General features: G+C 40.6%; 1 protein-coding gene across 1 annotated transcript in view; it reads left to right on the top strand.

The window, feature by feature from the left end:
• adgrb2 (adhesion G protein-coupled receptor B2) overlaps positions 1–24,104 on the top strand; it is a 133,663-nt gene that overhangs the window by 50,895 nt on the left and 58,664 nt on the right. Inside the window, exons 7-15 of the mRNA XM_054606163.1 lie at positions 1,227–1,328; positions 3,106–3,212; positions 4,220–4,414; positions 4,930–4,998; positions 5,519–5,627; positions 6,014–6,160; positions 10,891–10,984; positions 11,901–12,003; positions 16,742–16,785. Of these exons, the coding sequence (XP_054462138.1) occupies positions 1,227–1,328; positions 3,106–3,212; positions 4,220–4,414; positions 4,930–4,998; positions 5,519–5,627; positions 6,014–6,160; positions 10,891–10,984; positions 11,901–12,003; positions 16,742–16,785 (970 nt within the window). The remainder of the gene's footprint in view (positions 1–1,226; positions 1,329–3,105; positions 3,213–4,219; positions 4,415–4,929; positions 4,999–5,518; positions 5,628–6,013; positions 6,161–10,890; positions 10,985–11,900; positions 12,004–16,741; positions 16,786–24,104) is intronic.

Genomic DNA, 24,104 nt, shown 5'->3' with positions numbered 1-24,104 from the left:
GATATTATTCATGCTTGAAAACTCTGTATGAACACTTTTTTTTACAATTTTGCATTAGACATTTTGTTTTCTGTGTGGGTGCATTTCTCTGCATGCCTCTCATGTAAGATATAAAAAAGTGTGTGTATCTGAGCCCAATCTGCACAGTATTTGTCAGGCAGAATGGAAGTGATTCCCAGTGGTTCGCAACACAGCCAAAGGCTTCTATCGCGGTTTTAGAACTGCTCTCCTCTCATCTTTATGTTCCTCTTGTCTGTTTTCCTGTCAGTTCACCTGCCCATCCATCTTTACCTCTTTATTGATTTTGCATGTCCGCGCCTTGTCGTGCTTTCCTTGTATCCTCTCAGTTTACTCCTTATATCTCTCCTCTTTAACATTGTTTTTTTTTTTTTTATCTCACTCACTGTCTTGCGCTTGCTTTCACTCTTTCTGTGTCTCCCTGCCTGTTAGTGGGAGAGACGTTTAATGTCAGCAGTGTCAGCAGCTGCAGGAAACAGTGTGGTTTTAATAAGTGTACCTCTTGAGTGAAGTTGTGTGCGCCTGCGAATATGCAAGTGTATGTTCTGTACAAGCCTGAATGCCACATGTGTACGTGCTTGCTTTGAGCTTCGACGGGGCTACAAATGATAAACTTCTGAGTGCAGCCTACACCGTGACCCCTTTGTTTTCAGCAGCTCCCAAGCCTCTTTTACACAAGACGAGGATCTCGTCTGTTGGCATTTCAGGGGAACACCGTGTCATATTTTCTCTCTTTCAGCGTCTCTCTCTTTATCTCTGTCCCTCTCTCTTCCCTCTCCGTCCCTCTTCATCTCTCTGCATCGCCGCTGCCAACACTCGTCTACTCGTCTGCCTCCCCCTCCCCCCCCAGAATATCTTCAGAGTGCTCTCCACCGTTTTTTCATCAGGGTTATGAAGGAGAGGGATGGGGAGAAAATAGATGAATAAAGAGAGGGGGGTAAGATGAAGAGGGAATGAGATACTGTACTGAGGCAGTGACACTGACAGAGAGCACTGAGCAATGTACAAGGGAATAAGATTGGGAGCTGCTGCAGGAGAACATTGATTTGAATCTTGTTTTTTCGTGCTTCTCTGTCTCCCCCCTTTTTTCCCGCTGCTATATACGTCAGTTGGAGTCTGTGCGTGGTGATTTTTCTTATTTTCTGCGTGCATGCTAGACTGTACTTCATTTCACTTTTTATCAATGTATTTCTCACCTACTTCTACAGCTCCTCATGAGATATGTAAAGAAGAGAACCTTCTCGCTATGTCATGGAAGAGAGCCTCAGCTGGAGAAACTGTCTACAACAAGTGTCCGACTAACGCCACTGGTCAGTCGCATGATGTGCTTTAGCCAGAATGTGACAATGGTGAATCAAGCGGTTGCCAGTTCATAAAATACTTGAGCCAACATAAGAAAATGTCTAACAGGCATGAAACATTTTTCCAACATGAGCAACAGAAGCTGTTAGCCCCATGATTCTATGTTAGCACTTAGTAGTTAGCATAAGCAACAGCTACAGTGAGAGAAAATGAAGAACATACAGACACTCATAGTTTAATAACAGAAAACATACAGGAAGAAAAAAAAAAAAAAATGTCCGACAGACGTTAAACTTGTCAAACAGGAGATACTGAGGTTTATGAAGTACCATGAATAAAGTGAGCACCTGATAGTTAGCATGAGCTGAGCTAGCTAAAGTGAGAAAAAGAAATCACTCAAATAAACTCAACAGAAAATCCCCTGATAGTTTAATGAGTCGAGCTAGTTAAGGGGGAGACAAAAAGAAACAACAGAAACTCAAACTTAATTAAAACAAATCCACATGAGGAAAAATTTGAAGATGTAAACTGGCATTAAAAAATCTCATATAGGAGAAACAGAAGTTTGTTAGCCCCATAAATTGATGTTTCCATAGTAGTTAGCTTTAGCAAGCTACAGGGACAGAAACAATGAACCAAAAGACACTTCTACTTCATCAAGAAAAAACTCTAAGCCTTAATGTGATTTTTACAAATTTTTACTGTCAAATGGGAAATCCAGTAGAACAACAACACAGCAATCACATCATTAGTACCAAAGAAAACATTGGAAAATAGATACAATTACAATCAGGATGTCCTAAATTACTTAACTATGTGTTCAAAAAAACGAGATGTGCTTTTACGTCTGGAACAAATAGGTACTCGGATTGATTTAAATGCTTGAATTAATGTGTAAGGCTCATCCATGTCGTCTCTAAACAGTATCACTATTTTAAGCTTTGGTACAGAGGCAGTCATTATAACATTTCCAACTCATGTATTATCCCTTAATTAGCAGCAGACCTGTCCTTCAATGTAATCAAACCTTATTTGTGTGTTACTTATCACAGCAATGTTAATCTGAGGAGTTCCTCAAGCAGCTGGCTACCAGAGCTTTCCTTTCAACCTCCAAAACCAGAAACAAGAACAACCCTTGATTTCTTTTAGACACTTTTCTTCAGAATTTAAGCAAAGAGCAGAGTTGGTTCAGAATGCCTGTAATATCCCCATGCTTTCTACATCTTTTAAATTATGGTGTTGGCCCTGGCATCAAAACAATCCTGCATGGCTTGGGTAGCTTGCCAGGAAAACATTTAAGCTTCAAGAACATTACATTTAAGGTAAATCAATTTGCTAACTAAATTGAATTAACCATGAAACTTTGCAGATTATTTACGTCACTAAAAGGCAGAGCCACAGTTCACTAAGTGCATATTTATTTGACTAGGGAAAAGATTTTGTCTTTTTGAAGTATTTTTGAAACATATTCCGTTTGAGAGCTGCCAAACACCCTACTGCTACAAGATGTTTAGACGACTTTGGCAGTAATATGAATTTTTATAAAAAGTACAACGATCTTTCTCTATTTCTCTATCATGTACCTCGTACTAATGCACAGCAGCAGGTTTATTGACCATAGATGAAAGGCTTTCCCTAATCCCAGTCAATGACTAAAGGAACCCACATTAACAGTAATATATTATGTGTTCTCAAGTTGCTTTCTTAAACATTTTAATTTGCTATTTCCATGTAAAGATTGTTAAATTCCATGTAAAGTATTTGTCTCTGCTTCTCTCTGTCTAGGATCTGCTAGTCGTCGTTGCATGCTGGACAATAATGGAGTTGCTTTCTGGGGTCCTCCGAGCTTCGCCAGATGCGTCTCACTTGATTATAGATACTTACATTTATCTGTAAGTTCTTTCCTGTTTTCACAAATATGTACTCTTCAGCAAGACAAGATTCCATCATTTGAGCCTGTCGGTTGCAGAATCACCTTCTAACATAACTCACCTTCATCAAACTTGTCTGTCTCATTAGGGAATTTATGAAAAAGGGAAGGTGAAGGTTTTGTTTTTAAAAGTTATGTTCTTTCTCAATCGCCCTTTTTTCACCCATTTTTGTACCTCTGTTTAACTTTCTTTTGTAAAAAGTTTACTCAAAATAGCGGCATGTCTGTACTCGGGGCTTGCCGGTATCTCTAATTAGCTTTTCCAGAGCTTTACGCTCACACTTTATCAATTAATGAACATAGCTAATGAATGTGTTCATCAGCCAGACTGTTTTCCTGCTCTGTGAACTTCAACCCCTCTCATTTCCTCGATGATGGCAGAGGGAGATGGGGGTCAGGGATTGTACGTGACGGAGCTGATTGCACTGTTAGCTTCTGTTCCAACCTCTCATTAACAGCAGGAGTCAATAATTAATTTTCTGTGATTGCTGTTATCTTCTGTTCTTCCAGGCACACACACTTTCTCTCTCTCTCTCTCTCTCTCTCTCTCTCTCTCTCTCTCTCTCTCTCTCTCTCTCTCTCTCTCTCTCTCTGCAATTCACATACACTGTCTCTGAAGTGATGAGATCCAATTTCTTCCTGAAAGTGCTGCTAGGCCTCTTTTTGCAAACCTATTTTAAGCACAAGCACAAAAATCCACCCATGTACCTTCTGTATAAACTCCTGTCTTGAAACACTCCTCTCAGCTCACATCCAAAACCTTCCTTTGATTTCTTATAAAAAACATGATCTTTGGTTTGTTTGGTCTTTCCGTTTCTTACATTTTTACCAGCTACATATTTTAAATAAGAACACGTGTACTACATACAGTAAGTGCCAATGGGCATGCATTAAATCATCTTGATTGTTACAAGCAGAGGTGAAAACCATCAGCTTTCCTCAATGTCTGTCTCTCTCTGCACATTGTAGTTACGAGAGCATCTCGCGAAGGGTCAGAGGACCCTGGCTGGGGAGGGCATGTCTCAGATCGTAAGGAGTCTCCTGGAGCTGTTTCAGAGGAGGAGCTACTACAGTGGTGACCTTCTCTTTTCCACGGAGATCCTGCGAAATGTGACGGACACCTTCAAAAGAGCAACCTACATCCCAGCTCCCGACGACGTGCAGGTAAGCTGAGCCTCTGAGCCCCGCTTCAAGTCACAAATCATCCTAAACATGGGGTCGAAGATAAACTCTCACACACATATACACTTGCAACACCTCCAAATGTTGTTAATGCAGAAGCTCCACTTTCTACTGCACTGGGTTTGCATAACAATGAGCCACTGCAGCTACACAGTGGCTATGGCCTCAAACTGGATTGTTTTAGCAGCGTTTTTGTCTTTTCTCTGCCTTCGAGTGAGAAAAATGCTGCTGTCTCAGTCAGTCATTTGACAGACATTATTTATTGTTTTACAATATCCAGCCATAGGTATTCTGCTACACACCTGTTGTGCAAAGTTTTTCTCTTTCATGTAATACTGTATCTCTATGTACAGAGGACGGCTGCAGTACTAATGGTTGGTGGTTGCAAGTTAGCTAAACAATAGGGGACAGTGTCTGACTCTTTAGTGCACATGCAAACAAATTAGATACCAAAATCTACTGGCCCTGCTGCTTTAACATCTTCATCTTGTGTCTAGAAATTCTTCCAGGTAGTCAGCCTCATGTTGGACATGGAAAATCTGGAGAAATGGGAGGACGCCCATCAGGTGAGGCCTTCTGTGTGTGTGTGTGTATGTGTGTTCCTGTTTGTGTGCCCATATATATATATATACCTCTTTACTACAATCAGTGGCCACCTACTACTCTAGCTAGTTTCCTTAATGTGTCTGTGGGTGGTTGTGTGGTTATTAAGTACTTTTTATATGTTAATTTGTGTGCAAAGGCGGTTGTGACTACATCCTATTTTAACTTTTCATTAGAGTCATAAAAACACACCTGTTTACTAAATACAATGGCTACCTATTAATTACATTGAGTGTCCATATTTCTGCGTTTTTGTATGGGACCCAGCTTGATGACCTTGAGGAGAGGTGTTTACTTGCCATCTGGACACAATAAAAGAGCAACCAAATAGGCTATTATGTCCCACTTGGTCTCAATTTACCGCTCATTCTGGAAAACATTCCAGATAACGCAATGAATGAAAATGTTCCCGTGGGTGATGGTTAATAATTATTTCGAAGTTGTGATCGATGCCTACCTCTCTTTTTCATCCCCCATCTACAGGTCGCTCCCGGTGCTGCTTTGCTGATGAGGATAATAGAAGATTTCATTCACCTCATCGGAGAAGCCCAGAAGCCTTTCCAAAGTTTCCTGGTGGTTACCAACAACCTCAGTAAGTGTCACACAATGCTGCTACTTGAGGCCTGACTGAGCCAGATAAAAGAATATTAGACACCAATATCAATGTTTATGACATCCAGTTATTTAGATAATTTATAGGATAAAGGTCAGAATGTGGGTTCAAATGTTTTACTATTTTTCTTTTCCTCAGTCGAGCTCAGCCAAGATTGTTATTAGTCATATTAAAACTACTTCAAATGTCATATAATAAAGTGTCCTCTTCTTCCCCCCCCAAAAAAAATCTAAAGATTTAACTCTGACTTTCAGGACATTTTTTTTTTTATGTTTTGGCCTGTTGCGTTCATTGTTTTATGCTCACCTCATCTTTAGTGTTCTTGGCACTGCACTGAGTCTATGTGGTATCTCTTTCTTGAACAGTGATAACCGTCCAGCGAGAGCCGGTGTCAGCAGTTTCCAGCGATATCAACTTCCCCATGAAGGGCCGGAGAGGGATGAAGGACTGGGCCAGAACGGCAGAGGATAAGCTCTACATCCCTAAAGAGGTCTTTACCATCCCGGCTGAAGGTAAGAGAAATAAGACTGTCCAGGCTAGTTGAAAAACTTTAAGCTGCTTGGTACCAATCTGTATCACTCAGTCTCGGTCACTATATGTACTGTACTTAAAATACAAGATCATTTGTGTATTGTTTTTCTAGAAACAATAATTTTGATAGAAGAGTACGCACAACAAACACATCTCACCATTAGTAGGAAAATGAAGCTGATGATGATTTTTAGAGCAAACAACAGTTCCTGAAGTCTGCTATAAGTCAGGTATGAGCACTCAGCCTGTAACCGTGATTTGGATGTGTTTTAGTTCACATATAAGAACTTGTCACCCCACTCAACCCTCTCACCAGCCAAGGTCAGACCAAAAAGTTATCCCAGTGTGGATTCCAACACTCGATGTGTCCTCATGGAAGCAGATAGAAAGCTGTTCAAGGATGTTGAAGGGTAATCCTGAGAAAAATTTGACAGCAAAGAGGCCTTGGAGGGCTTCTCAAAAAGATGCAGGTCTTTCATCTGTGAGAAAGTGTGTCACATCCACTTGACAGGATCAAGTCCTCATACTGTTTTTAAGGATGTCTCTTCAATTTTAGTAACACAACAAAGCCATTTCCATGTGGTTTCAATTAAAGCCAAGAAACAAGCAAAGTGATTGTCCAAACACCCACCAAACGGTGGAGATGAGCATACAAAAGAAAGAAGATACCAGGAGGCAGAACAGCGGTTTGATCAGGGGAGACAAGGGGACTTAAAAGAGAGAGAAGAAGAAAGGTTTGTAATAGATAAGAGAATTGCCACGGCAGATGCCATCCACTCCCGACAAAGGCAAAGGTCACATCCCACTGGAAATTACACTGGCAGACATCCTGTCTGGCACCCAAACCCCTTGCCCAAATTAAAGTTCAGAGAGGCTGCGGGCCGAGAGAGCAGGGCTGCCTTTGACCTCTGACTCACTCTGATGACACAGACTCTCTTTGATTGGCGTTCAAGACATCCTGTGAGATAACGTCCGTGCACCTCACCTCAGCTCACTTACTCTCTCTGTCTCTTTATTATGCACAATGTAATATGCTTATACCGTGCTCTTCTTCCATCTAACCATTCATCTTTTTTCGTTTATGTAACAGAACTGGTTTATGAGTTGCCTGTGAGTTGTTTTTCCAGATTTTATGGATCAGCAAATTCAGATATCTCAAAGGATCAATGTTGGAGACAAAAGGGTGTACAAAAGCTAGGCCTTGTTTAATGGTGCTGCATTGCATATTTTTCTCGATTTATCCTGCCTTTTCGTTTTACTTTACTGCTGTTGTGCTTTTTCCTCCATCTCATTTTGTTCTTCATTATCCTATTAGTTTGTGGTGGTGAACGTTTTGTCTCCTGCTGTGCTTGTAACGCAATAAAAGTGACCGGATGCATCAAATTTTCACTGCCATTTTCTAATAAGATATTCAACACATGCCATTGCCATTTCGGCGTATGCTATTTGGTAAATTGTTTCATCCAAACTGCATGTTGCTGTTGTTGTTGTTGTTGTTATGGCATTATTAGTTCTCTTTGTGGGAACTCTGCCTCTCCCCATAGCAGTCCATGAGTTGGGGTCTTCAGTTGATTGCTATCAGGTTGATTGGTTCATTTACCCCATAATGAAAGCCTATCTCTGATGGACAGCTTAGCTATGTTCATAAAGGCCCTTTGGCACTTTTGTGTGTGCATGTGCGCACACAGTTGCACATGCACAAAGCCAATTGATAGGTTCATGAATCGCTTCACTGGGCAGAGGCTTGGGACTCTTCTGCACTGATTTTCGAAGTAACAAACTCCCTCTCTCCCTCCGCTGTCTCTCTCTTACTCACATACTTGCAGCAATGCACACACATACATCCAAACATACAAGCCGGCAATGACTTCATATTTTAAATACACCATTGCCGGTACATTCATGCGGTTATGCTCAGTCAACTTTGAAGTATTACTCGAGCAGGTACACAAACCAAATGAGCTCTACCATCTATACTTTAGAGACTGACTTCCTTATTTGCTGTTTTAATTGTAGCTGTGTTGGATTTTCAAATATCACCAGTGAGCAGGGAATTTGTGGATCGCTGCTGAAGCAAAAGTTCTGTATCTGATAGGAATAGGTTGACATTTAAGGGTAAAGGCCAATTTGTTCTTTTGACAAGGATAAGATTAGAAGATTGATGCCACTTTCACTTCTTTCCATTAAGCACAGAGATAGAACCAGAGGGGGGAAATAGCCTAGCTCAGCTTAAACACTATTGGCTGGGGCAGCTAGCCAAACATCTAGCCTGGCTCTCTTCAAAGTTTGAGGCTATACCATCTAACTAATTACTAATTAACACATAGCTCATTTGATTAATCCATACATAAACAGAACTCTTGGAATGACAATTTGCCAGCCTCACAATGACGGGACAAGACTCCATGAAATCACTGCACCCAGCATTTGTTATATAAGAAATACTTATAAGTCCACAACTTAGAAGACACAGCGTGTTACTTAGGCAGCTATGGAGGTGTTGTTTAGTATGTTTTTGTATTCTAACTAAGCCACTGACGTCCTGGTTCCAACTCCACACGTTACACACAGACATGCAAGTGCTATTGAGCTTCTCATTTAGCTTTTGGCAAAGAAACAAATAGGCATATTTTCAATTTCTATAAGAATCAACGACTTGATCTGTTTTGGTAGACGACATGATATTGAGTAATAAGTTCTATACTATATTTTATTGCAAATAATGAAATCCCTGACCGTTAAAAGGAAGCATTGTGGTCAATTGATTTTTCTGAGCTTGTGCACATTACCCTCTCAGTCTGTTCCACTGTGTGAAAGTAATGCTATTCCACAGTACCCTCATTTCTTTCAAAGTGTCTGTGATGTGTACAAGAGTGATAAAAGCAAACATTGAGGAAAGAAGCCAGGAAAGAATGAAACGAGCAACTCAGATGGAACTGTTTGGATGAAGCTTTTCGGTCTTTGATTAAAACCATAGATCATGGCTTTGCATCAACTCCAAACATATCTTTTCCTGACAAATAGCATATTAAAGTTCACAGCTGGTGACTGGTGGTTTACCATTTCGCTGGATCACGGTTGACCACCAATCATTTAGATGTTCGGCGAGCGCCGAGTGACAAAAAGTCTGTTCGTGGGAAATTAGGGTTTGTTGATTGAGTGCTTTTGTGGTATTAATCATCGTCTTTCGTGGGAGTGCCACCCCATCATGCAATGATTTACCATTCACCCACAATACACTGACTTTCTCATTTGCATGCCTTTGCAGACACTGTCCAATTAGGATCCATCACACTCACAGGCTTTCTCATGCTGACTTTGATCTGTTTTTTTGCCTCCTCACACTCTCACAATTGCTTCCCCCCCCACACACACTGTCGAGATCTTTTTGTCTCTCCCTCTTTCGCTTCTCGTATGTCTTGCATAGCTATCTCTCTTGCTGAGTATTACCTCTATAGCAGGCAGACAGTTTTTGGATGAGTCACCCTCTACTTCTGATACCATCAGCCCCCTCCATCTCTTCTTCTCTCACTCTCTGTGCCAATGCTCCTCTGTCGCTTCTCTCAGCCTGAAAGGGCAAAGGAGGGAGTGGCGTCTCTCAACATGAACTCTTCCCCTTTTGCCTTTCCTCCCTGCTTCCTTTTCGCTTCCCCCACTTGAGACAAAGTGACATTTACAGAGGGACGCTACGTCTCCTTGGGAGCCCCTGCTCTTTTTGGTGAAAGAACACCGAAGGGAGTGGTGGAAGGCAAGGGGTTGTAAAGTAGGGCTGTGGAAAAAAGTTGAAGAGTGGGTTGGAGAATGGAAACAACAAAAGACGAGGATGAGAGGGGCGAGCTCTGAGGAGGAGGAAAGGAAGAAAGGGGATTTGAAGCAAGGCAAAAAAAAAAGAGAGAAATATGTTGTCTAAAGAGAATGTGGACACTTTGGCTTTATTGAGAGAATTTTCAGAGTAATAGAGTCAGTTTTAGAAATGATGCTTCTGCTTAGCAATAGTTGAGCTGCTAAAAGGCAAACAAATTGACACAAATTGGGTATCCACCCACATAAAGTGTTAAACCAAGATCTTGCACTTGATATAGTGGAACATTTTCAACTCAGAAGCATGATAATAAGTCTGAAATTGGAATATTTAGCTATCATATCAGGCGCTGCAATTAACTCACATTTCTTATTTGATGTAGTCAACAAAGCATTTGTCAGCGACAGCTTAAGAGTAAATGTAAATGAAGATGAAATTGTGGATTGATGAGACATGTGAAATCTATGCTTGTTTGCTTCACCAACTAATAGATGGGTTTGTATTTAGTTTATTAACATAAAATTACTTATTCATCAGTTCAGGTTATCTAAAATCAATCACAAATACCAACACTCTCCCACCTCTAATTTAAATGTTAGATTAGCAGGTTTGACATTTAATGCAATTTACTATATCCTCCTAGTCAAAATACGACCAGATTTATTATATTCTCGTTGATATTTTTAGTATTGATTTTCTGCAATGACCCATTAATCTGCCACAAGAGTTTATAAAGTCTTCCCATAGATCTCCAAAAAAGATTTCTTCAGCATCCTGTGTCCTTGCACAAGGGCTGCAGAAGAAAAATAAATTTACCGATGGACAGATTTATACTTGATTTTGAAGAAGATTTAGGTAAACCATTCCGTCTATTTGGGCTGATTGGTTGCAAATTGTCCTGTGTTTCAGAGACGGAGACGGAGATGGAGTCAGAGTCTCCAATGTACTTTGTCATCGGAGCCATTTTGTACAGGACATTGGGTGTCATCTTACCAGCACCAAAGTGAGTACTTCTAATGTTTAATCATTCTTACTTTTTCAAACATTTCTCACAGTCTACTCCTTTCCATGTCCTTTCGTTTACATCTCTTTTTGTCGATACTTTCTCCGACAACTTTTAATCTCCTTTGTCCTTTATTTTTTCTTAGTTTCCCTTCTCACTACATTTCTATTTCTGTGCCCATACTTCAGTCACTTCTTCTATCTATCTAATTCCAACCTCCAATTCTACATCTGATTTCTCTCTCATGCTGTCTCTATTGCTTCTCTCCTCTCTTTGTGTCTGCCTAGTTTCAGACAAATGTCTTGGATCTCCAAAAAAAGTACATTTCCCTGGATCTTTTTCTCTTTCTTTTGGATTGTCAATGTATTTTTGGAAGTGTACAGTGGGCTTCGAATGGGTGCTGGCCTAATGGGTTCCAAAACTTGTATAGGACTTTCAGAAATAGAAGATAGGAGGAATCAGGAGGTTGTCAAAAGGCCACTGTGATATGGTGTTTGTGCTGGCCCTGGGCCCTTTTTTCAGGTCAGTGCTCTTGGTTGGGGATGAGCCGGATCTGTTAAAACCCTTTTCTCCCTGTAGGTCTGCTGAATGTTAATAGGTCCATTGTTCTGTTTTTACTGAGGCGCTAGCTCTGGCTTTCTCCCTTTCTCATTAGGTTTTTATTTCTCTGTTTTTTTTTTCTGTATATATTTTTGCAAACACATTCAAAAAACATCAAAAGCATAGCAGGGCACTTGGTTTGTCTATTTCTGAGTATCCTTCTATGCTTGTGTTTGTTTGTATGACAAACAGCATAAGAAAGCAACTCAGCAGTATATTGTTTTTCTTGACATTCAAAATCAGAGAAACAGTTTGAGACAAACTTTAATGCACAGTACAGTTCTAAAAAAAAAAAAAAAAATGTGTGTCTTTGCAGCCCCCCTGGAGTGATCATCTCCAAGATACTTACAGTGACAATACGGCCGGAACCGCAACCCAGCAAGCCCATGGTGGTGGTGGAGCTGTCACCTCTTTTTAATGTAAGTTTTTTACTCCTTTCTTTGTATCGCTCATTTTCCCCAGCCATAAGAGCCTGTTTTATGATTTGTCATGCAATACAAAAAAGTGGCTGGTCATGACTCTTCAAGATGGAGATTATTTAAAGATAGTGTATGTGAGAGTGGAAATAATTTGCTTTCATCATCGAAGCTTCTCCAACCAGATGAGTGTGTAGCTTCAAACCACCATAAAAAGTATATTATACCACATAAGGCACTTTCTAAAGCATCAGTTTGCATTTATTTATTATATACTTGTATATTAACCAAGCTTCTGCCCAAAATATACATTTGTCCAAGGCTTTAAATGATTCCTTTCCTCCCAGCTGACCCATGTTTCCTGAGTTCAGAAGAAAGAGAAAGTGCTGCATGCTATAAAGTGCCATAGTGCTGGCTGAATTGCCTGAATAAATGCAGACCTTTTTGACTTTCTTCTATCGTAGCGTCTCCTGGTGCCTATTCAGTTTATATTACAGTGGAGTGTGTTATTATAAACGACGTGTGTGGTATCTTTAGTGAAAAGGACTAAGTGCAAGTTTAATTAGAGGCACTCTTCACGACCTCAATAAGATATAAGTTTCATTAGCCATTCTTCTGTACAAAGGTGGGCCCAGTTTTAAAAATAACGTTTAATATTTAATGGTTCCATCTAAACGACAAAAGCACACACACACACACAGTCAAATCTTCCAATGAAATCAGTTTCTTGCTGTGTCTACCAGGACCTGAGGGTCAACATTATTGCGGAGTGTTTCATTATAAAGACTTTGTATTCATTCTCCATCCCCCGCCACTCCATCTCCCTGCTTTAAACCACCGATTCATTACTTAATTATGGCATTTATTTTATATGCCTCTATCTTTTATCCCCCTATTATTCTGCTTTTCAACACTTTTGGCAAAGAGGTGACACTGCAGGTTTCACACCCTCTGTCTAGAGGATGATGTCTTAATGCTGATCCAAGCATGCTGCTCTGGAGTGCTAACCCCAGGCCCCCGCTGAGGACAGACACTTTCCTCACACAGTACAGTACTGGGCTGGGATGCACATATGCATACCTTAAACCAGTGTTTGTGAGGACATTCTTATCCTGCTTAAAGGGACACTCAGATTATTTAGCATAATACTTGCCAACATTTTGGAGATTCGTAATAGATAAAAATAAAAAAAAGATGGTAATATTTGATGCAGCAGAGGCTGAGATATCCTGACTTTCAACGACTTTGTATGGGTCAATTACCAAACATGCTTTTGTTCGCATAAAGCACCTGAATAGTGTCTTTCATTTGCGCTTTCCTGCTTGGAAAATGACCACATCTTTTAAACTCCATGTCCTCATTTTATAATAAAGGCTATAAAAAATGGTCTCAAATACAGGGAAGAAGTTAATCTACAGCATAACCACCCCAAAGAGGAATAATTGACTTAAGTGATGTAGAACATTAATTAATACTATATTTGGAAATTACTATATATCTCTGCCATATAACAAAATGAAATGATATTGCAGAGGATAAGTGCTTAGCATAATATGAATTTGGTTTCATTTGAAATGCAACCTGTGCTCATATCCACGGTTGCTTGATATTAATTACAGTTTTAGCAAATCCTAAATGCAAAATAAATTGAAAATAAAACAATGTTGTTTAAAACCAAAATAGTTTTTATTCATATATTGTACTGACGCAAGTGTGTGATTGAAGCAGTTTTTGACATTTGGCAAATACACTTGTTAAGGTTTCTTGCAGAGAGTTACCATTTGAGCGCCATAGCAACAGCCGGTTAGCATAGCTTAGCATAAAGACTGGACACATTGTAAAACAACTAGCTAGCTGGCTGTTGGTTAGCTTAAGTTAATGAAATCAGTTAACAGTACCTCTCACATTATCATAACTGTTTTCCCCTGTTTTCATTCTTTATGCTATAGGCTAGGATAACAGGCTGCTGGCTGTAGTTTCTTATTTAATAGAAGGATATGAGAGGTATCAGTCATTTATTTCCATTCTTGCAGAGAAAGAAAATAAGAAAAAAATGCGAACTAACGTTTAACTAGTTTCATTACATTCGCTGAAACTGCTGTAAGTGCACACAGAACCATTTTAATTAAAAGGAGGTGTTGACATATGTCGATCATTTCCCAGCACGGCCAGAATTTAATTTGGCAGAAAATGCTGATGGGAACCCGTGAAGGCAAGGGAGTGAAAGGGAGAGCAGAGTCTCCTGTCATGGTCTTCAGCTGCAGTTCTGTAGGTGTCGACCTTGGCAGTTGTAGAAACACCTACTGCAGCAGTGCAAAGGGGAAGCAGCTGCCCCAGGCTTCGCTCTCAAAGGGGGGGTGGTACTGTAGGGGTCTCTGCAAAGTCATGTCTTCACTGAGAGGACATCTGCTCCAGACTCCTCACATACATCCCTGTTGTCAAAATGTGTATGTGTGTGTGTGCAGGAGGCCATGAAAGCTCAATGTCCTTACAGTCGACCAGTAAACCCACTCTCCACCCTCTATCTATCCATCAGTTAGCCTTTTCAATTTTGAAAGGCAGCTCTGGTTAGCTTTAAGAACATCAGCCATAAGCCCTTTGGGTAATTTCACTGTAATCTAGTTTACTTTCATCAGTCAAAAGCATCATAGACATTTCTCCATTTCATTTTCTGAATCTATGATATCTGATATAAAGTAGAAAGCTTTTAGGACCAGCTTTTTTAGTCTGTCGCAGTAGCTAATTCCATCTGATTAGCTGACCATAGTCACCGCCAATATGCATTAAGCAATTTACCGCCAAATGATATACAACGTATGGTTGTGAATACCTTGAACTAAATGGCTGTTCCTTTTGAAATAACAGGGACTGCTGTTAAGATTATCGCCATTGTTACCGTCCATAAATGCATCTGTTAGAATCAGACACGCATCGCTCCCTTTTTGAGGAGCATCAGTCGAGCAGACGCTGTCATTATGCAACAAATCAGTGCTAAAGAAGAGGCAGACATTGTGGGAGTACACGGGTGTCACTCCCGCTGCAGCATACAGTCGGGCATGATGCATGCTGATTGATAGTTGGACGTTAACAGAGCCCGCCATGGTAATGCACACCAAGGGACATCTAATGTTTGGTGACGGCGGCGGTCTGCGCGTGAGGCAGAACAAAACTCTGTCATCCATCAATCTGTGTCGCCCAGACTCCTGATCCTGTGTGCATAAACCTTGCATCACCCCGTCCTCTTAATTTCAGCCATGCGGAGAGACCCCAGGATTCACAAATTCACGGGAGATCAGTCATAAACTATTCAGAGAAGTAAGGGTGACCTTGCCTTTAGAGAAATAAATCATCGTGGTGCAGACTTGAATGTGCATCACCTCCTTCTCTCTCTCTCTCTTTTGCTTTTTAAAATGCTGTTGATATTTGGAAACAAAAAAAAATTCAACCTTCACTCAAGAGGAGGTGATGTCTTCAATTTGTTCTCTACTTACAAAGGACACTTTTTTTTTTAACAGAACAGTGTGAATGTGGAATTACTGCTATAATCTCCTTTACCATAAGGGGGAGCTCAAAGGCAAAGGGCTTAATGCAGGACTCAGGAAGGGCCAATAGACTGGAACAGAGAGGGATCTATTTTTTCTCTGCATCAGTGGAAGAATGGTATCTCAATTTTGGGGGCCTGATTTAGTTACAGATCACTCAGATCAGTCGTACTGTAAAGGACTAATAATGGAATGGATTTAGGAACAGAATATTGGATCCAGACCCACAAAGTTCAACAAAAAACCAATCACACAATCCAATCCTTACCAAATTAGGCGTGCAGGTTGAAAGGGCAAAGACGATTCTTTAAAAGCAATCAATGCAGAGATCACTGAGGATGACCAGTGGAACAAGTTGTGATGAGTCAGTTAAAGGTATCGATCCTGTGATCGATTCACTGATTGAGTCACAGGGAGTCTTCCTTCTCCACCACGTGTGACTGAGCTTTGATTACCAGATGATTCACCTGCCTCTCGACACCCACGACAAATTACTTTTGGCTCCAACGAGTCCATGGATTAAGAGTGAGCTGGATAGCAAATCACAACCGTTGAGACCGCTTTGACGTGTTGTGGGACTTTAATTTATGTTGTTTTAAAAAAAAGTGGTATCACCTTAGAATACAGCCGAGGATGTTCAGAGATATACACATTTATTAAGTACTCTATAGGACTTTGTTTAGTCTTAACACACTCTGAAAGGTCCAGTTCTTTAGAATAAGTATGTGTTATACTGAAGTACATTTTACTGCCTCAAGGTTGTTTACTTTTACATTACTGCTTCTCACTGTGGTTCTACTTAAGTAAAGAATTCAAATGCTTTCCCACTCCTGGTTGTTATGTTATGTTTATGACCCTGACTTGCTGTGTATTACTGTCCATGAAATGGCCTCTTCTTTGTCTCTCAATTCCTTCAATTCATTTTCTTCATGAACCTTCTTGCTTTTTGCAGCGGCAGCTATATGCTGCTCTGTACCCTGACAATGACTCTTTCTCCATCCCCCCCCCCCCCCCCACCACCATCTTCTCAATTGGTCTCTTTCATTGTCTGTTTACCTCTCTCCGTCGCCCATGCAGCATCACTCTTGCTCCTCTGGCAACGAGCTCTTCTGTCTTCGCTCTGCCTCCATCTCTCACTCATCCTCTCGAACTGGCAATAACAGTTTATCCCCCACCCCCCCTCCTTCTGTGTATTGCAGGGTACATCGGATCCACAGTGCGTTGTCTGGGACTATGGCAACCCGTAAGTTACTTTTAAATGATGAGTGCATGTGAGAGTGTACAGCGCTGTAATTCATGTCTGTCAGAGTGTGCCTTGATGTTTATCTTGTGTGTGCTCATGCCCATTCAGATTAATTTCATTAATTAACTGAAAACAATTTAATGAAGTTCCCTCTGTTTGTGTTAATTAAATTAGTCAATGAGAACAAACACCATTATCTCCATGTTGCTAAGAATGCACAAGTCATACCACCCGGTACGCCTCACAGGAAAACCTGGATCTGGTTTTCCTTTGTTGCTGTCCTTTTTCTTTGATGTTTACATTTTCTCACACTGTATTAGAGGTTTAATTCACGATTTTGAACTGTAAATATTTGGCTTAATTTAAACAATCTAGAATTATGACCCCAGTGACCTGAAGCCTCTTTGTTGACCTAATGGTTTTTCTCTACTTTGTCTATATAGGCCACTCAATCTTTGACATTGATGTATGTGGATTATGTAGTGAACTACATAATGTAAACCAGCACAATCGATCATGCTGTTTTAACCATTAACCCAAATAGTGATTGTTTTTTTTTTTGTCAATAACAAAGTCAAACTTGTTTAGGACCATTAAGCCAGGGTTTGGTACTCGACCAGGTCATGGTCTCATTGCACTTTCACTAAAGGCCATTATGTTTGAATAGCCTCATGATATATCACTCATTTTAGAGTTAATGGGTGACTTTCATTGGCAAGTTATTTTTGGAGGTTTTTGAGGATGCCCTGGTTGGTAAGGACAGCACTGAAGGTTGGCCATACTGTATGAAGCACCACACAAGTTGTTGGGTTCAGGACACCAAATCATTTTATTATGGTTAAGAAAAGATCATGGTTTTGGTTAAATATTAAACTCCAACACGTCTTGTCTGATGCTTCAAGTCAGCCTTTGCTTTTTTAATTGGTGATTATAAGCAAGTGCTTTGAGTTGCTTAAATATTACCATAAAAATGTACCTGGACAGGATATTGGTGGGACAATTTATTGAATATCTTGACTGTGAGCAACACTTTGTGTAGGCAGTAAATGCTTTGCAGTTTCCGTAAAAGTTAGTTGGGTTAGTCAGGTCAGGCCTCCACTTAAGATTTACATGCTCACGAATTATGATGTGAGCTTTTGAGCCCATCACATGGTCTTCATCAGCAGATTGAAATATTGTCTGTATTATTATTCTGAGCACTTTGGGACTTCTCCATGACAAAGGAGCAAACATTGTATTCTGAGGAAAACCATGCTAAATGGTTACCATCGCTAGATAAGTGAGTAAGATAACCTTGAGTGGAGATTGATTTGTCAAGGAGTTCATTGCTTTGTTGATTCGGTGGCATTAATTTCCTCTAAACTGTATTTGCTAATTCAGATTAATCGCACATCATCTTCAAGAGCCAGATTTGACAGATGAATCTTCAACAGAGCAAATGGCTTTTATACAAGAATTGAATTTGTCATCACAGTGGGCCTCCCTGTCCACTGTGAAAACAAGATGGATGACAGAAAATTCTGGTCAGCTAAGCTTCCCCCCCTCGAGATCATATTATTTATCGTTACTCTCCGGTGACCAAAGCACAGGAACCGCACGTTCTCAGGAGAGTGTTGTACATTTTTGTAACTTTTCAAACAACCCCTCTCTGTCAAGGTAGGAGAGGAACAAAGCTCTGCAAAGTCAATTAACTAGCCGGCAGATTACAGCTGCAATCAAATTAAATTCACAGACATTACGAAAGGCAGACAGCCAAACAGAATACAAAGCGGCAAGGTAGCAGCGATGTCTATCGACCAAACGTATACTCAAACTGGGTGGAATGTGGAAAACATCCAAATGTGTTTGCAGGGGAAAAGGTAATATGTTTGCAGACATGCACAGTGGGAAGCACACTCAGATGCTTACCGGCTTTGACACACAAACACACACGCTCAGCAAGACCCAGTTAATGGGACATACACTGCAATGCAAGCAACAAAACAAGAATGCTCCAATTATAATAAACGCTTCTGTCTGTCTAGACTATCTGATTCTGCCTAAACCAGCCAGGAGCATCATAAAGCAGAGAGTCTGTCTATTTTTAAAAGCTCATGTCTGCTATTCCTGCCCTACTAAACCGACAAGGATATTCATGATGTCCATAAATTGTTTACATCTGAGCTAATGCAGAGGCTTGACCGTTTCAGTATAAACAGCCTTAGGTCATAACAACACGCCGGTTTGGTGCACAGATGCTGTTCGGAGATGGTGTGAAGCTGTGAAGCGAAACCAACTGGTGCGCTTCGATTAAATCTGATGGTCACATATGTAAATTATCATTTATACACATATGTACTAACTTACATTTACATGCACACAAAGGACAAAGAGGACATGAAAAGACATCGTTGTAGCATGTATATGAACACCAACTGTACAGTGTTGGTGTTTCAGTAATCCCTCACTTGCCTGTCAGTGCCCGGGGGAGCAGATCTTGACTGGTGTTCGGCGGGAGCGTGCAGTTAATATGGGCAGAGAACATGTTGTACAAAGCAGCAGTTTGTTTGCTGGAGGATATCACCTCTCTCAACCTGGCTGTCCCTCGAACTGAGCCACAGGCTTTGAGGTTGAACAGGCGGCAGACAAGACATGGCGAATGTGTAGATAGCAATGCGGCGGGAGGGCAAACACGGCAGCAGCTGAAATAGACAGCAGGGGGAACAGAAGAAATAACACTCAATTTTATAAACTGTAAATGCAGACTATACTTAGTGCACACAGATGCACCCACGTTAAAAAAAATTGCATGTGTATCTTTCCCCCTTAATTGTTAGAATGCACACATGGGTAACGATACCTACTTAGAGATCAGAGGCTTGAATCTCTAAAGCTTACTGTCATCCTTAACAATTGTCAGTGTGCACGTTTTTCAGCAGTGGTGGTCTATTCAGAAATCTGCAGGCAATTTCAGTGGTAGCCCCCTCCCATTTGCGCTCTATCTCAGCTGGCAAAGTTGGCCAACAGTTTGTGGCACTCACAGTTCATCTCAGTATTTATGTGTGAGTGTTTATTTATTTATTTTGCCCCTAACAGTCCCATATGTCGGCACCATCTGCCCACCCAAATCGCTGCGCTCGCCATCCCTCCCTGTCTTCCCCCATGTGCCCGTCTCCTCAACCTAATCCCATTAATTTGCCTTGACAACTCGAATAAATACTACTTATGTTTAGCTCTCATAAAAGTTTTCCAAGGTTGGAAACTGTTGGGAGTTCAGGTTAGTGGAGGCAAACAGCCGAGATGTACACATTGTCTGACCGTGTTTGAAGGAAATCCGTTTTTCTCTACCTTGAATCTTCACAGAGTTATCTCTCCAAAGTCTTCCTCCTTCCTTTTTTCTGTCATCTTTTACTAACTCTTCAATGCCAAATGATGATGTTCCACCTCTTTTTGCTATGTGGCTGCTGACCTTGCCTCTGGCATCTCTGTGCTTTGACCCTCACTCTGCCTCAGTGTGGGATATCTGGCTGAAGCCCCATACACACTAAACTGGATAGTGCAGCAGTTGCGATTTTTTATGTCTGGTGCATTATAGATTGGCTCCGTTAGATTGTATATGTGCCACTTCAGATTTGTCTGATTCTATAGCTGCCGGTCTTCAATCAGAACAAACTGTTTTTTTGTGCCATCTTTAAAACATACATGATACTACTCAAATATTTATATCCATACGTCATCTCTTATATTTACTTGAAATTAGCATAGTATCAACATACGCTCATACGAATGAAAAAGCTCAAATCCATTACAGGCGGTCCAGTGAGCAATCTTAATTTAAAGCGTGCTTAAAAAAAATATGACCCAGTAGTTAGAGATGAATGCAATATACACTTTAGATGGATGGATGGCAGTAAGCTTGTGAAGGGTTGAGGGTCACCTAATCCTATTTCTAATCCCCAGTGGTCTTCAGCTTGATCGGGGATCAGTGGTTAAAGACCCGGGCACCCCACCCTGCCCCCACCGCCCATCACTGCAAAAGAGTAATAATGGCCTGGTGAGCAGCACAAGGAGCTCTAACATCCTCAATCTGACACGGTGGATGGAGGCTTGCTTTGGGCTCACATTGATCTGGCACCGCTATCAGCTTTGGCACTGGCAGGTCTCAACCTTTAATGAAATAAAAAGTCAAAGGCAGATTCTGCACACTGCCAAACCCTAGCTGGACAAAAATCTGGCCAAAATGTTATCACATTTATTTTACAAAAAGGCATAGCCGCGTGTTCTGACCTAAGCCAAGTCTATGACCTGAGAAGTTTTTACTCACATGGCAGAGTTATGGCCATTTATATGCCACCGATGTTTCTGCTGTGTAACATAGAAGCAAGAATATGAATGAAGGAATGAAATACATCCATAAAGTGTATTGTTTGTTCCTCTTGGATATTTAACACTCATCTTCCGTGTTTGTTATGTTAGTAGCAGCTAATGTAGCCTTGAACAGAGGGTAGTACTGACTTTTTCTTTCATTTTCATACTTGTGGTCTTCAGTACACCACCTCTTGCAGGCCTAATACATTCTGGTTGTACTACAAGCTCACTTATTATTATGTTCACCAGGAGAGTATGTATTCGGTCCTGTGTGTGTGTGTGTGTGTGTGTGTGTGTGTGTGTGTGTGTGTGTGTGTGTGTGTGTGTGTGTGTGTGTGTGTGTGTGTGTGTGCATGTGCATCTCTACGTCTGTCTGTCAATGCATAATCTCACGTTTTTATTTTGTGTCTGTTTATGACTGTACGCTCAAAGACCTCTCGTGGTTGCAGGAATCCAGACTTTAAAAAACAAAAACAAATTCAACATATTTTCTTTTATTGCCATTAAATACTCTTAACCCAGGCCGTAGGTGCTGCAAGTTTTAAGCAACTGCTTAAATTTTGACTATTGTTTCCAAACGAATTAGGATTTTTTTCCACTCATGATTGCACATATAGGTAAGACAGTTGCATTAATGTATGTATGTATGTATGTATGTATGTATGTATGTATGTATGTATGTATGTATGTATGTATGTATGTATGTATGTATGTATACAAATTTAAGCCTAGCAAATGAGTGTGTTATGTTGGTAGGAGAGCTAGTTAGTTGTTGGCAGCAGGTGGGAGTCCTATGATGTGTTTGGCTAACAGAACTAAATACATAGCAGGACATAACAGTTTCTGTTCAGAGGTAGCAATAAACAGTCACTGTGAAGCGTTACACAGTGAACTGCAGTTTAGCTGCGTGGAGCTGTAGCAGAGAGCTGCATAGATTATAATGAGTGTGAGGAAAAAAATGAATCTGATATGCTTGCGGTGTAGACAGGGGGAATTGTCTGTGTTCATTCAATCAAACATTACAGCAGTGGAAATTGCAGACACACCTGAGGGAGACTTTTAATCTACTGAATGCACTTTTCGAGTTGGGTATAGAAAGTAGATGGATGCTATATAGAGTGTGATCCCTTAAGACACAGCAAAGAGTTCAGTCTAAAAATAGAGACAGCATGTACCAGATAATGCAGTGCCTATCAGAAGTGCATTATACAAGACCAACTGATGTGCTGAAATATTTACTTTGTCTGTGTATACCTCTATCATAGTATTGTGAAAAAAAACAACAACATTGTTCGGCCTTTCTTTTACCCCATCTGAGATTGAAATAACTTGTATTAATTTACCACCTTACACAATTTCCACCTGTGCATACTTCCTCATCCCTCCCCGTCGTCACACACTTGCACAGAAGAACACACACACACACACACACACACACACACACACACACACACACACACACACACACACACACACACACACACACACACACACTAACACACTTAACAGCGTAGCCACCGGGAGGAGGGGTGTATGTAGGGCTGATCGGGCTTGCTCCACTTTTCCATCTGACAGAGCAGAAGGGATCAAGACTGTGTCAAACAGGGAGTCAGCGCGGCAAGAGGGAGTCGGCCAGTAGGGCTTATGTGGGCTCTACCTCCGTTGGGCATTACAGACGTGGACAAGCTCTCAGCTCATTTCCCCAGCTATCACAACAGTCCTTAGAGAGCGCTTTAACATGGTATCTTCGATTCTCAGAATGCTCAGGTTCTTGTTGAGGACAATTGGCTTGAGGGTACTTTTTTTAGCTTTAAGTCGCTGTTTCTGGTTGAGAGTCTAACCAGTGTTACCGACAAATCAGAACCTTAGATATGATTTATTTCTGCTACTGGACTTCATGGATCAGTGTGGGCTGCTTGCTCTTAAAAAAGTTCTCCTTTTTAGTTTGGGTGATGAGGTTATGTAAAGCAGATCAGGATTATTAGGTTAGGTTTTTATTTTTATTTTTTTAATTGCATTATTTTATTGATTGCATCAACATGTGACCAATGGGAGTGGAATGGTGCACTTATCGTATGGCAAGGGGAAGCCTTTAAAACTCCCTTGGGGGAACATGATGTTGGCATTTGTAGTGATTAGTATTTGAAGTTTAGATTAGAAGTAGAGGAACAAAGAAGACTTGCTCTCTGCTGTCAGTTGGAATACATTGCCTCTTTACTACTGGACCATTGCAGTTTAACAGCCACTGGGTAAGTTACATTTATTACCCCTTAAAATTTATTTTAGGTTATTTTAAGGCTGTTGTATAAAGCTCCTCTAACTGATTTTGTTTTGCAAATACACTCTTACAAGATCTTATTTGTGACCTAAAGTCAAGTGCTGTATTTGACTTGTGCTTATCTTGTTGACTCGCACGTTATCCTCTCTTCTCTCGTGCAGCTGTGTTAGTGCTTTGTGAGTTTGAGTTGTCCCGTGGGCCTTAAGAGTCCTCTTTGAGCCCCCAACAAGATGCTCAGTTTCTGAGAAGCCCACCACATTTTCGGTGAGATTTGAAATTTGAAAATGTGAGGTTGTAATGCCATACAAAAAAAAAAAGTTTTGGAATCAGGATAAAATAAATAATAATAATAATAATAATAATAATAATAATAATAATAATAATAATAATAATAATAATAATAATAATAAAGGAATGTAATAAATAATCAATTTTCAGCAGGATTCATTTTCTTCAGATCTGTGCTGCTGGTCCATGTTTACAGAGAATGCAGGCAGTCAGGACAGTAGGCCATTATGGACTGTGGCCAAAAAAACCTGTATCTATGCTTTTCCTGTTCGCTCACTAGCTTGCACACCAGGAAGAAAGATAATCCCGTGAAAGAAGCTTATAAATTAGCCATGGCCATGCCAGAAAGCAGATTGAGGTGTTGGAGGTCAATGACAAGGCATTCCTCCTCGCACGTGAATCCCAG

The sequence above is a fragment of the Anoplopoma fimbria genome, chromosome 10 (assembly GCF_027596085.1).
Source record: "Anoplopoma fimbria isolate UVic2021 breed Golden Eagle Sablefish chromosome 10, Afim_UVic_2022, whole genome shotgun sequence".
NCBI classification, from domain to species: domain Eukaryota; kingdom Metazoa; phylum Chordata; class Actinopteri; order Perciformes; family Anoplopomatidae; genus Anoplopoma; species Anoplopoma fimbria.
The sequence above is the reverse complement of the archived record's forward strand: the minus strand, read 5'-3'. Positions and strand labels throughout refer to the sequence as shown.